We start from the raw sequence: 16635 nt of genomic DNA, 5'->3' as shown, positions 1-16635 counted from the left end.
CAATAATTTATTTTCAAATGGGACAAAAAGAAAGCAAAAAATAATTACATACGTCTTGTGGGTGAGGTTACGTTATAAATTGAAGGAAGAGGTTTATATCCCGCAAGTTTTTTTCACAAATTTCAAGGGAGCCACATATGCCCGCTAAGCATTAGATGACTCATGAGTATTATTAAAGTAATTATTATCTAGAATACAAATTAAATTTTGCTTATTTCATCTTTAAAACTAGCTATAACAAGATCATTTGGATGTGAAAAAAGTAAAATAATTACCTTATTAAATGTAATAGTTGGTTTGCATTATCTTGCATTAAATCTAATTATCACCTAAGATAACCGTTTGCGAAACCCATGTTCAACTAACTCTAATATTATTCATGATAACTCATTCCCGATCATGTAGATATTCTTCGTTATAGATTCAACGACCTATGTTTTTTCTTATCGATATGAGGTGTCACAATTAAGATTGAATATATAGATCATGTGAGTGTTATTATTATAAATATGGTTTTAGCTTATAATATTTTGATTGATAACACTTCTACTCTTAACACTTTTTTTATTAATAATTATTTTAAGTATGGATGTAAGCAAAAAAAAAAAAAGGAAAAAAAAAGTTATTTTTAAGTTGCTCTTTTATAATAGAATACATAACCAAAAATTTAGGAAGAAACTCTCATCATGCGCAAATTCAAAAATCATTTCATGATTTTTAAAATTTCATCAAATACTTAAAGACTTGTTTAGGAACTTTTTTTAAAAATAATTTTAAATTCTCTAGAATACAAAACATAAAAAACATGTTTAACAACGAAAAACTATTTTTTATTTTTAATATTAAAAAATAAAGTGTTTTTACATAACATTATTTAATTATTTTATGTTGTTTCCACTAATTTTCTAAGAGCTATTTTAAAAAATAATTATACAAACACATAAAATGATTAAAAATAAAACATTAAACATAACGATTATTTTTAACACATTTTAAAATATTAAAAATAAATTAAAAATATTTTAGAATTTCAAATAAACTTTTGTTTTTCAAAAATCAAATAACAATTTTTAAAAATTGTTTTTAAAAACTATTTTTCAAAGTTGTTTTAAAAAACAATTACCAAACAAATCCTTAATTTAAAAAATATATATATTTCCAAATATTATAAAAAGCAACGACATTTATATTAAGTGTGCATTCAAACAAAGCAATTTAAGAAGCTTCATCCACTTGAGTAGCAATGCTCATTATAAAAATCTACAAGAAAAAGACACCCACTCGTTGAAGCTTGCAATGTTATAATATCCCATGTAAGAACTCAGTATAATTGTTTCCCCTTTTTCTTTTCTTTTTTTTTTTTAAAAAAAAAATCTTCTTTTCTTTCTAAATCAGTTGTATGCATAAATCTTTTCAATTAATGCAGCATATATCAACAAAATAATATTGGAAAACAAAACCCACCAAATACTAATCCAAAATCACTACATAATCATCCAATAATTTTTTAAAAAAAATGACTTCTAAAATTTTACCAAACACTCAACATTTGGAAAAAAAAACGCTTCCAAGTATCAAATTACTCTCAACCATTCTCGTATGGTATAATATTGATTTGGGTCAATTACAATAATAATCAGAGATTGTTCTTCATATTCACATATATGCTAAAACGAAAGAAAGAAAGATGCTACAAATTTTGAAAGAGACTCACTTGATGCTCCAAAATGGCAATGGGAAACATGCATAATAGAATTCAATATCCTCTAGAACAAAACAACCCACTCAACACTTAGGAGAATAATCCTTATTCCTTATACCTTTAGTATGAATGTTTTTTCCCTAGACTCTGCACAGCCTTACGTATATTGAAGACTGGTCTGCTCTCAAGCCCTTTTAAGGCCTTCTATCTAAGCATATCATAAGTGTCAACCTTTTTCTGGGCAACCCAACAACCAAGGAGAAATTTGGGCTTTGAAATTATCCTGACTGGGGAGCAAAGAGTGGTGGCAATTTTTGAAGAAAAACTGCACATAAGGGAATTGGACTTAGCTATCAACAAGACTAGGGCACATTCTGACACTAAACCATATCACAAACGACCTCTAATCTATATTCAAGGTGTTCACAACCAGATTAAGAAGCCTGCCAAATTTATCTGCCAAAGTTGGTTCTTCTATCCTTATATCTAAAGGAACCATGAATTTAACAGATCAACAATGACGAGATCCATCCCTAGCTAAGGGCCTGAGTTAATGTCTATCAATAAAGACATTAAAAAAATTTGGGAAGCAATAAGTAAACCATAACCATGGTTCATATTTAAACCATGAACAGTAAATTTCTCTTTGTTGGACAGCATGGATGTTATATTTTACTTTTATAAATCTCTATACAAGAAAACAAAGTTACTCACAATCAAAAGCCACACAACTCTAAATCAGAACCCAATGCAGACACAGCTAGATCTGTTGTTTGGGATCCTATATGCAGATTACCACTATAAATGATCAGAAATTTGACCAACAAACGGCAATAAATAGGGTTAATTCATGTTCCATGTGAACGCATGTATTCAGACTCTGAAATGAAGTCTGAAATTGCAAAATTATATTAGAACCCCTGGTCAAATTCAACTTTACCTGCCTTTGCCCAGGCATCCTGTGCACAGGAATCCAAATCTCTCCCGGATAAAGATTCAGATTCTGGACCACAAAACACAGCACTTGAGACCATTTTATTCTCTGGATTTTTCCAACACAATTAAAAACAAAAGAATCATGGAGAATGAAAAATGCATCATATGCCAAAAATAGATGCAGTTTCTCATACAAAATGCTACCTGCCATTGACAAATAAGAAGCATGTACCTTGGCCAAAAGAAGCAAATAAAGAAAGGAAATTGTTTCATTCCATAATGTAGATTTCAACTCAGTCCACAGACCAACACGTGCCTAAGCACAAATTCTACTAGACAAAGACCATGGGAGCACATTTTCCTCTTAAATTGACAAGAATAACACAGAATAAGCAGCATTTGGCACTTGTCATATGTAATTTTAAAAGAAAAATGTGGGCACTTGGACGATTTAACAAAAAGAATGGTCCTACAAAGTGTGGAAAGACAAGAAATGGTGCGCAACTGACAGCAAATAGTTGGCACAAAGGCTTTTTTGAGTATGTGCAATCCAAGACAGCCTTCAAAGTCTTCAATTCCTTCCATTCTCATAATATCAGTTTACCATCCACATAATAAGCTTCAAATTCAAGGACACAAGAAAAATGAAGTGGCCCAAGAGACACATAAACCCAAAAACCACAGAAAACTGCCTGTTAGTCTTTCTTTTATGGACAATGGAATTAGATTAAATAATGACAGGGAGTAACCTAGGTACACATGAAATATACTTGGATGGCACCTAATCAGACAAAACATTCAAGGAAAAAAAGAAGAGATGATAGATGTCCTTATCCATTAATGCTACCCAAAGCTACTAATGAAATCCATGAGTGATCATCTCCTTCAAGTAGAACCACCCTCTCTCTAAGCCAGTAGAAAGAACAGCAATTGGTTCTTTAATTTGTAAACTGTGCATTCCATCCCCTCAAAGGTCCTTCTATTACTTCCTTTAAAATATCCAAACTTGGAGGAACAGTCCTTCACACCTTTCTCATGCTTTCCTCTTCTAACAGGTATTCTTCATTCCAACCAGTGAGAACCCAATCAATCTGAAATACAGCAAACACCATGGTCTAAAGCCTCCAGGAAACTAGGCAATGAATAAATGATCAACTGATTCCGCCTTCCTATTGCACAAGCAAGACCTAGCAGGTATGCTGCAAGCCTGCAACCTCTCACCCTAAAATGGTGATTAGAATTATGTGCTCCTCGATCCTAAAAAATCCCTCACAATGGTCCCAAACATAACGACCTTTGGGTGACCATGAAAAGTAGCTATTGAGGCCTCATTATATCCAGGAATAGAAAACAACTCTGGAAACCTCACTTTAAGCAGAAAGTTGCCATACCACAGGTCATACCAAAATTCAACTTTTGTCTGTTCAAAAGAAAGTGTGCGAACATCTTGAAGTTTCTCCAAATGATGACACCAAAGTTGGCATGATGAGAGTAGACAAGAAGTACATTGGTAAGCTATAAAACATTCTTTGAATCAAAGTAATTTACCTCCTTTAGAGAAGGAATACTGCCACATGGCTAATCTTTGCTTGAGTCTCTCTACATGGGTATATCACACCAACATGGCCCTGAACGAAGCTCCCACAGAAAGGATAAGGTAAGAAGTAGACACCTACAAACCTGCAATTCCAAGGTTACAGCCATAGGGTCTACATTTGCCATGACCCACAAGAGTAAGCTCAGTCTTATCTTCATTAACCTTCGGTTCAGAAAGAGTCTCAAAACAAAGTAATCCACATCTATGGTATCCCAGTTGGCCTAAGTCTGATTCACAAAAATGGAAGGAGTCATTAGCCTAAATAACAGGTGAGAAATGGTAAGCCTTCCTCAGCCCCCACTGAAACACTTGGAACAAATGACCTCCCACAGCCCTCTCAACCAGTCTGCTGAGAGCTTCCATCACAAAAAGGAACAAGCAAGCAGAAAGTCGATCCCTTGCCATAACCACTTACAGCTGTGAAACCTCTCTGAAACATAGAACACTGCCATCAAATCCCCCTTCAGAGCTTCCCAAATATGCTGCCAAAGGCAATAATTAAAGTGTTTGGATTGGGAGCCCAATCTCCATTCAACTCACTAAGGACTGCCACTAGCTCGTCCTTTATGAAGTCTACCTCTGACAGTGAATCTGAAGCTTAACCCATCAAACCTCAGTCTCCATCCCTGCCCCCCTTAAAGAGCCTCGAAAAATGCTGAGGGATCTCTAAATCAATCTCATCCTCATTGGAAATGATTATTTCAAATACAATTAAATCTTCTATGCCCTTAGCTAGCCCATGAAGGAATCTGGTATTTTCAATCTTTGTCTCTAAACCAAAGGGCTCTAGGCTTCTAATGCCAACTAATCTCTTCCGACTCTGACTTCCTAGGTTCATCTTTTTCCAGCAACTTGCATCCCAGATCAACCTCAGAAAGACTCAACTCTCAATCATTTAATCCCATTGCCTGATATTCTCAAGCACTCAAGATTTTTGAACAGAAACTTTTCTGGAGTCTACCTTATTCCACTTGTTCAGATCCTTCTTCAAAGACTTTTTAACTTTCAAGCAATCCAGAAACTAGGATCATTGCACCTCATGGCTCCCCAATACTAGTTCACTCTTTCTTCAAATCCCTATGCTTTTCTTTGGATAGGTAAAGTAGGAGAGTATTATAAAATAGAAAAGCCGTCAAGGCACTCCAAAGAAACATAGGAAGTATACAATGATCACCTAAAGGCACAACCAAAAGAATAGAGGGGTTACAAAAAACCATCCCCACCCTCAATAAGAATCCAACCAATCGACAAAGTTAATCAAAGACAAAGGACCATCATTCATAAACATCTTAGTCCATAACCAAAAATTACAAAGAATGCTTTCAGCCTTTGGTTAGATTGCTGCTTGAATTCAAACAATCTTTAGTTCCTCTTCCAAACTGTCCAAAAAAAAAAAAAGCATATGGGAGCTGCTTGACGTGTCCTTTTTTTTTTTTAACCCATGAAAGGGTCATGTCATCCTAAGAGGATCTCTTTAACTAATGAGAATAGCACCCATGACACATCGAAAAGAGAAAACAGCATCTGCCATAAAACCCTCATCTTGACACAGTGAATAAGGATATGATTAATGGATTTTTCCTTGTTATAACAAAGGAAACATCCATTTGTCAAAAACTGTCTCCTCTTTTTTTTTAACAAAAACATATATTAAGAAACGCCAAATACAGAGGGTGCACCTTATGTATACAAGAAGTATGCACAAAACATCCCAAACATATACAAAGTTAGCCTACAAAAACAAGGCAAGCTAACCACAAGGAAGAGCATCTAAGAAATCCAAAACAGAGGGTTTCTCCATTTCCAATGAAGCATGAGACCATTCAAATAGTGATTTAATAAAGAAATCCTTCGATCTTTTATTTGAAAGCTCTTCATCATTGAAAGTCCTTCGATTGTGCTCTTTCTAAATACATGAAAATAAGCAAATCAAAGCCATATGCCAAACTGCTTTGCTCTTCTTATCTAGCCTCTCAAATTTCCATTTAAGAGGGAGATTTCTAATTGAAACTAGAACACCCAATTCAAGCCAAAGGCTGCTAACAAAGAAGTCCATAGCACCTAATTCAACTCCCTCCTTTGTAATTGATCAATATCTTCCCTCACATGGCCTCCCAAGCAACAAAACCCACTTTTGGCGGCACCCATGAGTTCCATATAATGCCCACCAAGAAAGATAACGAACTCCCCAAAACCTGTCACTCTTTGACTATGTCCAAATTACTCTATCTTCCTCTTCCCTATATGCTCTCTTTCCTTGCAGAACCGCTCCACATTTTCCATCCTCTACTTTCACCTACACCTTTTCAATTTAAATGGAATCTTTTGCCTCATCTTAAACCATCACTACCAAGGAGGGAAAATACATGATCTGAAACTGGCCTAGGCAATATACACTGACTAACATACAGAAGTGATCCTTCTCAATAGATTAAAATAAAATAAAAAATTACATTGATCAATTTGGAACATTCAAGGTAGATCTAGATGGGTTGACCCTGTAGAGCTCCCTCAAACTGATGGCAAATCCAGCAAACCAAAGAAACAAATGAAACCTGAAAATATTCTCTTAGATGGAGAAATGCAAGAACAATTTCTCTTCTCATGTGATGTTGTCCTCCCTTCCCTGAAACCAAGGGTCTCCCAAACGCCTCTAATGGCTTCCAGTTTGTCTCAGAACCCCCATCCCTTCCCTATCAAGGTCCACAAAACCCAAATAAAACTAGTCTCTACATTTTTAAATGTGCAAGACATCAAATAAGCCACAGTATCCCCTTCCAAATTCTACAGACCTCTTCTATCCAACAAAACTAGGATCCCACCAACACCCCAAAAGCTGCCAAAGAGGCCCAACTCAAAAATCCAAACAGAGATTGAGCTCTCAAAACAGAGGAAGGAAAACCCCCGCAAGCAGAAGAATAGGAGCATTTCCTATGTAACAAAATCTAAGGCAGTGAGTTCATGCTTCTTGCATCACATACTCTAATGTCCAGTACCCATAAGCAGATCTCACAATCACAAAATCCATCACCTCATATTCAATTTCATAAAAAATAAAAATAAAAATCTCATTCTAGAAATTCTTTCATAAGATTAAAAATCCAAAAACTAAAATAAAACTAAAAATGTGTCAACTAAATTCCACCCACATTTCATTTGTTAACTCTGTCTTACTTTCCAGAGGTTCCCACCAACCATTCGGTGTTCTACTAAATTTATATATAGAAAAAGGTCACATTCCAGACAAAAGTCAAAGCCCATAATTCCCTAAATTCAATCCTAACAACAAAAGAATCATCAATGAAATAGGCAGCGATCTTAATGCCAATGAAGAACATAATGAATGACTACATGTTTTAATGCATGTCTATCAGTGATCACTATCAAAATTCTCATTAAAAACCACTTAGCCACTGTTTGGTGTTCTGAGAAGATTCACCCACATTTCAATTGTTAATTCATTTTACTTTCCATCAGTTAATCAGCAACCATATGGCGTTTTCCTATTTATATATACTCATACGAAGATCCAAATCACAAAATCCACAATCTCACTGTAACTGCTACTAAATCGGAAAACATCCAATAACATATAAAAAAAAAACTCCTGATTTCACAAATCTAATCATAAGATTAAACCCACAATCACCAACCAAATCAATGAAGATAAGCTGGGATCTTAATGCGAATGAAGAGCATACTCATAACATACGCGATCACCACCGACGCCACGCCGGCGGAGGCGAACGACACCTTCACGCTCTTCGCCCTGTTTCGATCCAGAGCGAGGTCCATCAGGACGATGCCAATGCCACCGAGGACGAACATGAAGCCGGAGGAGAGGCCCTCGATGATGTACTGGCCGTTGACACGGCCGGGAAGGAAGACGACGGGACGGACGGCACCGGTGTGGCGGTCCTGGGATGAGCCGATGCCGGGAGGCTCGACGATGACGTCGTAGACGATTCCGGAGACCACCATGAAGTAAGTGAGGAGGAGGAGGGCGTAGACGGTCATGGGGGAGGGGAGGGAGAGCGACGGCAGCTTCAGGCGGAGCCGCGGCGGGTGGAGGAAGCTGAATGGGAGGACCTTGAGGATGTGGAAGATTGGATCCATGGATGTAGCAACGGTGGTGGAGTCGGCTGCTAGGGTTTCTGATTTGGGAGCCATTGGCGCTCTGTGTTAGAAAATGGATCTCTCTCTCCTTCGTGGTCTTTTACAGAAGATGACATTAAAAATAAAAAAAAATAAACAAATAAACAAAAAAAAAAAAAAAAAAAAGACGAAAATTACAATAAAATATCATTTTCCAGGATAATTAATTAAAACTTAAATTTAAATCAAATTAAGATTAATTTACACGGTACACCGAATACAAGTCAAATTTAAGTCTTCAACCTAATTGATTTTTAGAAGTTATTTAAAACTCATCCAGATTTTTAAGTCTGGAATATATTTAAAATATTTAGTCCAAAATAGGATCAACCTATTTAAATAAATCATTAAATAATTATAAGTCATAAAAATATAAGTTTTAAAATATCGATTTAGTTCAATTGTGTTGGTTAATGAAATTTTTAAATAGACTAACCAAATCGGTTTCAATAATGTTAAAATTGTCCAAGCTTTATAATTGTTGAAAATCAAATTAACCAAGTCAGTTTTCATGGTTCCCAAATTGAACCGACCTTTATGATTGTTGAAAATAGAATTGTTTTTATGTTTCTTGTTAACTTCTATCGATTTTTACTAATTTTTTAGTTTTCACTTACACTCATAAAAATTCTTAATATTAACATAGAAATAACATTTAATAAACATATTAGGACCGGGCCTCATTAGTAGGACTTGAAAGGCAAGTTTTAACATTATGATGAAATTTGGAGTGAAACTAAACTGGTAACTACATTTTTAGGGTCGAGAGTCAAAATTTTTTTGTTACATAGTAAGCTAAAGGGGATTAATGTAAATCTAGAGCAAATACAAATAATATTAGGAATGTCCTTTCCCATGAAAGTCAAGGGCCTTTAATGCTTAATTGATCGAATAACAACCTTTAGCAAATTTATCTCAAAGTGCTCATATAGTTGTTCTCCATTCTACAAAATTGCTTAGTAAGAAGTGTAGTCTAGAATGGACGTTTGGATGTGACAAAGCCTCTTAACAACTAAAGACATCATCATAACATTGTTAATTTTGTCATTTTCTATGGTTGGAGAGAAGCTCTCTTTATACTTGGTGGCATCTAGCACAACCATTGTTCTTACTAAGGAAGATAACTAGTTACATTTGCCAATTTATCATATGAGCAAGGTTCTGAGTGATGTAGAGACAATGTACTCACCCTTGGAGAAAATAAACATTTGCCCATGTAAGAAAACTACGTCCTTATTTCCAAACTTATACAATGACAATCTTAATGGAGCATCCATTGAGAATAGTACTATAGAATCTTGACATGTTAAGCAAACGAATAAGGTGGTTAATTGAGCTTGGAGAATTCGAGGTTCTCTATAAGCATAAATGTGCAATAAAGAGTTAGGTGTTGATTGATTTTGCGGTAGAGATAGGTGAAGACTGAAATGGGTGGACTCTAAATCGGTGAGTGATTTTGGAACCTCCTAAATGATGAATCCACTTTGCATAAAAGATTAGGCATGGTGATTGTTTTAATGAGTCCCAATAAGATAATTCTAGAATGAACATTGAAAATAAAGTTTGATGAAGTAAAGTATAAATCATTTATCATGGAATAACAAATGACACTCAAGTTGCAAGCAAAAAAACATTAAGGTTTAGAGTGACTTTAAAGCTTGTCATTGAGCAGGTGTTAAACTAATTTTAAGTTAAAGATTCTAGGATATTGAAGTACCAATGGAAACCAAAGGAAGTCATGTAGAAATTTTTCAAGATAGAAATACAACAATGCCCTTAGAAGATAACCAAGATTGATGTACACATCATCTTCCACTACCTTACATCAGTTGATCAAGTTATAAGTTTGATAATGAAACAATATTAGTAGAAGCATATGTGACAAATGACTTGAATGAGAAGTGTATACCTATAATCTATATTTTAAAAGATGGTACTCCCCCTAACAAATTAAAAGCACATAAACTAAAGATAAAGTATATCTGATATGCTTTAATATAAAATACATTGTATCACCGTTCCTTTTTAGGCTCGTATCTCCAATGTTTGAGAGAAAAGCATATGTTATGTTAAGATAAATTCAAGTGTTTACAAGACCCATGTTGGCGACACATAGCCAATACCCCCTTCTCTCTCTCTCTCTCTCTCTCTCTCTCTCTCTCTCTCTTCCTCTCTCACATCCTAATTTATTTTTCATTTTTTTGATAAATTTAATTTAATTTTTTATTATTTATTTATTTAATTTTTTTATTTTCTGTAATTTTTTAAAATTTGTGTTGGATGTTCTATTAAATAATTTGTTTTTTTAAATGATGGTTTCTCATCAATTTTGAGATGTTTAAACATTTTGGATTTAATATTTAATTCAATAACAGTTAATCTACAATGACACTTAATTACCATATTATAGATAATTTTTCAACAAAAATTTCATCACTCTTAATTGATTTATATTAGTTATTTAAAGGAATCATTTAATTGATTAAGAAAATTCAAGATTTTTTCCTATAAAATTTACGAAAATTCTTGAAAATTTTATGATGAAAATTCTTGTTGTTTTTCTAATTCCTTCAAAAGTTTTAAATGTTTTTATAAAATTTTGAACTTTTTATTTATTTATGTTTTCATGTCTTAATTGAATGATTTGATATAATGCATATTTTTCTTTTATTTAATATCGAAGACATCGAATTATTTAATTTAGTGTATGTTCGGATGTAGTTCTTATTTTCTATTTTTTAAAACAAAAAATAGCAATAACTTCTAATATAAGACTTTTGGAGGTTCATATTGAGAATTTAATAGTTTTTAAAAATTAATTAAAAAATGTTGAAGTATTAAAAAAATTTTACTATCTCATATTTAAAAAAAAATTGAAATAATTTTCAAGGATACAATTATTCCTAATTAACCCCTCACCCTACTTGACAATTTTTGGCTTTGCTAGTACTAAAAGGCAATGTCTAGCTATCTGTAATTTCATATTGGATAGAAAAGAAAGTTCTTAAGATTATATAAATATGAGTTTCTCTTAATCATATGAGCATATTTTAAAGCCATGAGGGCCCCTTTTGGGCTCAGAGCAGATAATATCTACATGATTGGATGTGGGTCAATACAAATAGTATCAAAACTTATTCACGACCCCGGTGTGAGAGTTTGTTTGGCCTAACAATCCTATGAGACACAACGAGGACGTTGTGTTTGTATGAAGAGTGGATGAGGTTGATTGTGATATTTCACATTGGATGAAGGAGAAAATTCTTGGGGTTATATAAGTATAAGCTCTCTTAACCATATAGATGCGTTTTGAAGTTGTGATGATGCATTTGAGTTAAGAGCAAATAATACCTATACAATTGGATGCGATTCATTACACTGGCACATAAAGCAATTATTAAAAGGTTACTTTTGGATGCATATGCAGTGTGAGACACACTAGTTTGTTAAAGAGTTGTGTCTCCTATCAAAGATATACACTACTAATACATCAATGGTCAAATAACTAGCCCTTGGCCTTTTGCCCGATGGGTAATCAACATAATATGGTCATTGCCTCAAGCCCTAGGTCAAAAATACTTTTATTTGGTTTATCTATGAAAAAGTTGAGAAAAAAAAAAATTGAAGTAGGAATATATCTTATCCAAACTTTTCTACCTTTCTTTATGAAAAGAAGGAAGAAAACCTTTTAATATCATTCACCATCTTTTCATTAACATTTTGGTTTTTATCTTTTTCTATAGTATCCAATCATATATGAGAAAATGATTTTTGTTAACATCTTTTTTAAAAGACCAAACATAGTCTTATGTTCCAAACTCCTATGGATCATCTTATTTTTCTTAACATTTTTTAAAATTTTTTTATATTATCTAAATATAAGAAAATGAGTTTTTCTTAATATATTTTTTAGGTCATGTTTAATTTCTTAACAAAAATTATAAGGGAGAAAAAGTAAAAGAAAAAAAAAATATTTTAAATCAATAAATTATTTTTGTATTCTACTTTAAATATTCAAAAAAAATTATTATCTTTCATTTCTTTTTTATTTTCCTGATACCAAACACAAGATTCAAAGACGAAACATAGCACTACATTCGAAATTCTTAAGCAAAATCCAATAGTCTTCTCTCGGCATTCATTCATCAGCAACTTTCACCACCTTTTTCCCAACGTTATCTCCACGAAAGAGTCCTATGAAAGCAGATGGAATACTCTCCACACCTTGGGAGATATCTTCAAGTACATGAATTTTGTTAGTGTTGAGGTGATTCGACGTTGTTGAAATGAAATCATCCATCTCTTTCAAGTAATCAATCACCAAGAACCCTTGGACCTTGAGTCTCTTGTACACAATATCAATCATATCTGGTGCAGCTCGCTCTCCAATCCCTGTATATTCCGAGATTATTCCACAAACAGCAATTCTACCAAAGGGATTCATGTTAGCCACCGATGCTTCCAATATCTTGCCTCCCACGTTATCAAAATATATATCAATCCCATCAGGGAAGTACCTATAGGAACAAATTAACCAATGAATCACCTTCCAAATGACCATTCCTATGATGAAGTTTTTGAACACATGGTTTCTTTTATAAGGTTTTAACCATTTCATTTGAAAATCAATGATATCATACACCATAAGTCTATCCTAAAAGATGACATTTAGTAACCGGTCGTCTAGTTCAAGAGAGGCCTAATATGACACTTTTGTTACTTGAACTCATGACTATTACTCTAGTACCAATTTTTGGATTGAGTTTTGACTATCTCATCTGAAAACCAATTAATATTCAATGAGAATAGGTCGAACCTTTTATGAAATTTGATATCTTATTTGAAAATCAATTGGTATTCAGACATTTTATGACATTCAATATTAGACTTTGCAAACTTGTTTAAAAAAATAATATTTGGTGACCTATCCCAAAACTTAAGAGCGACCCAAGATGAAACTCCAATGACTTGAACCCATGATCCTAACTCTATTATCGAATTTTTTTTATCAAACTTTCACCATCTCATCTGAAAACCGTATCCGATAAGGGTAAATAAAACATTTAATGAAATTCGATATCACACCTTCTAAACTTGTTCTAATAGCTATCATTTGGATGATCCTCGAATTTAAGAGCATCATTATTATACCATAATAATGTTACTGTAATTACCTTTTGAGAGTGGACTTCAGATCGGCTTCCTCCTTGTAGTTGAATGCGTCATCAAAACCGAGCTTCCCTTTTAGCAACTCAACCTATAATTCAATTTTTTGACAGAATTGTTTAAGAATATGGTTTGATATATAGTGAAGGAGGAGTGGAAGAAGCTAGCCTTTTGTTTTGTTCCAGCACAGCCCACAACATGGCAGCCGAAGAGCTTGGCATATTGTCCCACCAAATTTCCAACTGATCCACAAGCAGCTGATACAAATACTTTCTCCCCCTTCTTAGGTTTACATACTTCGAAGAAACCGCCATACGCTGTTAGCCCACTAAGCCCTGCAATCAACACTAGTTTTCAATTCTACTTGAAAATACGAAGGATAAGAATAATAATTAGGGTTGTAAGTTGTCTAAATCATATTGGATTTGTGACTAACTCAAGTTTAATTTGAATTGAACCCGATCTCTAATGAATGGTACTTAATCAAGTTAACTTCACGTCAAATTTGAACTAAACTCAATTGACCACTTGAGTTAAGACTCAAATTTATTGTATTAATCAAATTAGTCTAGAATTTTTTTAAATTTATTGAATTTTCATAGTCAGTCTTCGAATTTGGTTGAATTGAAACTCTTAGTAATGATTTTTTTAACAAGAAAATGAGATAGTGTTTTATATAATTAAATTAATTTAATATTTTTTTTAAATTAACTAAAAAGGCACATATAAAATGAATATTGCTATAGATTATAATAAGTATTTTTAAAAAGTATTAAATTAGACTCGGGCTAAGTTGAAAGTACCTAAATTCCTGACCCAGTTGAACCCGAATATTTAAAATGATTGTCCAAACTATAAGAAATTGGATTTGCAGTAAGCTTTCTTTTCATTATTCTATATCTTTCTACACTATTACAACCTATTTATATATTTTTTGAAGAAAAGATAATTAACAGTTTATAAGTATGTTAGTTAAGCGATAACAACACATTTGATGTTCTGATGTAGTTTGGTAATTAGTTTTGAGATTGCTACGAGGTTCATCACAAACCATTCAAACTCTTTGCCTAAGAATGATGTGATGAGAGATTTTTGCAAGAATAGAGGAGCAAACATACCGAGAACTCCAAGGTGGTAAGAGAGAGGAAATCCCATGGGATCCAACTTCCTGAAGGTGTTACCTCCTTTGACGATGGTATACTCTTCCCAATTGATAAGCCCCACAACTAAATCATCCTTCTCAAACTCAGGGTTTCCAGAAGCCATAACTCTCCCAATACCATTAGCACTAATGGCCTGCACATTTTTATTAGTTGCCTCTTAGACTATGCTAGCCAATTGAAGAACATCAAACAGGAACTCCACAATGTTGGAATGTTTGGAGACTTCAAGCATCAAATTATGTAAAGGTCTACCCGTTTTTTCAAGGTGAGAGCATTCAATTTAGTTCCTAAAACTTTTTTAAGAATAGACATATTTTGGTAGGAAAAAAAAAAAAACTAAGGATATGTTTAAGATAATTTTCGAGAACAATTTTCTATTATTTAAAACAAAAAAACAAAAAAAAAAAAAAAAAAACAACAAAAAAACAAGAAAAACATGTTAAACAACCAAAAATTGCTTTCTATTTTTTTTCTTAAGAATATAAAATATGGTGTTAATTAATAGTTGAATATTTTTTAACTATTTTCATTTCATTTCACTTATTCTGTGAGAGTTATTTTAAAAAATAATTATACAGAAAGTTAGAATGATTAAAAATAAAATATAATATATAAAATTTATTTTTAAAATATTAAAAACATTTCAAGTTTCAAACAAATTTTTATTTTATAAAATATCATAAAACAATTTTCAAAAACACCAAACAGACCCTAATGTTACAAGCACATACATGTTTAGAAGTTTTATACCACATATTTGAATATATTCAATTTATTTTCGTGTTTATCACATAGATTTTTTCATCCATTTTTTTACTAAAATCTTATTCTAATGACTTATTTGATACTTAAGCATAATTGAGGATTAATATTGTTTGAAATATTATTTGAAAGTAAATTGAGCCGCTAGTCAAAGTTCATAAAAAATTTATTTTTGTAGTTTATTTTAAAAAAAATTTAAGATGATTTTACCTATAAAGTGTGAGCATATATCCAAACTCTTCTACATCATAGAAAATAAAAGTTTTGTCTTCTTTGCCTTTATACTAAAATAGTATGAAATGTTCAAAGAATAAAATCATAGACTATTTTAGTCTAACCTTGATCTGAAATAATTAGTCAACCATGTGAGACCAAATCCCAAAGAAAAATCTAAAAAAGATTTACACCCTGACGAGCTCACCTGGCCAGGAGTTATGCCATCTGCAATACTAACAAGTTTCTGCGAAGAGCAAACTCTCTTCATTCGATTGATCTGGTACGGATCGATGGAAACATAGAGATTTTTCACTATCACATCTTTCGAACCCGGCTCCACTGATAGATTTAAAGCCGCAGTCTTGAGCTCAAAGTCGGATTCCTGAGGTGCTGATCCATCAATGTGGGTCTTAACTGTTACATATTTGTTGGTGACCTCCATTGTTGTCTAGCCTTTCAGGTTTGTTAGACAGAAGCTCGCTCACTCGATGAAAGAAGCGTAGGGCAGAATGATTGAGACTGATGAAGTGTCCTTGTATGTTTGGATATTTTGAATGTAAGACCATTTTAGATCTCTGTGGTCCATATATTTTCTGTGGTTGTCCTTGGTATGCCGGGCCAAAATGGGTAGTCTGAATAAGTATTATTTTCAATTAAAAAATGAAGAAACATTTATATAATGAAAATTATGAAAAATATTAATTTTTTTTAAATTATTTGAAAAAGAAAAAAATACAATTATTAATCTCTAACAACGTCTTGCAAGCATATATTTCATGTATATTACCAGGAAGTCATCATTGTCGTTGAACAAGTTTTACTTATAATTTGAGAAGTTTTCCACACCCCATCAATAAAATTCGAGTCTAACACAATTTTTATAAATTTAAGTTAAGTACCGACTTATATGATCTATTTAATAAACACGTTATTTTTCA

General features: G+C 32.9%; 2 protein-coding genes across 2 annotated transcripts; both read right to left on the bottom strand.

Moving 5' to 3' along the window:
• Positions 1-7702: 7702 nt before the first annotated feature.
• LOC117925273 (oligosaccharyltransferase complex subunit ostc) lies at positions 7703-8442 on the bottom strand. Its single transcript, XM_034844244.1, has one exon. The coding sequence runs from the start codon at positions 8403-8405 to the stop codon at positions 7893-7895; it is 513 nt and encodes a 170-aa protein (XP_034700135.1). The 5' UTR covers positions 8406-8442; the 3' UTR covers positions 7703-7892.
• A 4014-nt stretch (positions 8443-12456) lies between these two features.
• LOC117925624 (2-alkenal reductase (NADP(+)-dependent)-like) lies at positions 12457-16147 on the bottom strand. The gene is made up of 5 exons (XM_034844690.1): positions 15903-16147; positions 14675-14852; positions 13725-13891; positions 13565-13647; positions 12457-12907 (listed from the first exon to the last, which is right to left on the bottom strand). The coding sequence occupies exons 1-5, from the start codon at positions 16137-16139 to the stop codon at positions 12529-12531; spliced, it is 1044 nt and encodes a 347-aa protein (XP_034700581.1). The 5' UTR covers positions 16140-16147; the 3' UTR covers positions 12457-12528.
• Positions 16148-16635: the final 488 nt, after the last annotated feature.

Source organism: Vitis riparia, chromosome 11, assembly GCF_004353265.1.
Source record: "Vitis riparia cultivar Riparia Gloire de Montpellier isolate 1030 chromosome 11, EGFV_Vit.rip_1.0, whole genome shotgun sequence".
Classification (NCBI taxonomy): Eukaryota; Viridiplantae; Streptophyta; class Magnoliopsida; order Vitales; family Vitaceae; genus Vitis; species Vitis riparia.
This window is presented reverse-complemented; position numbering and strand designations above follow the sequence as displayed.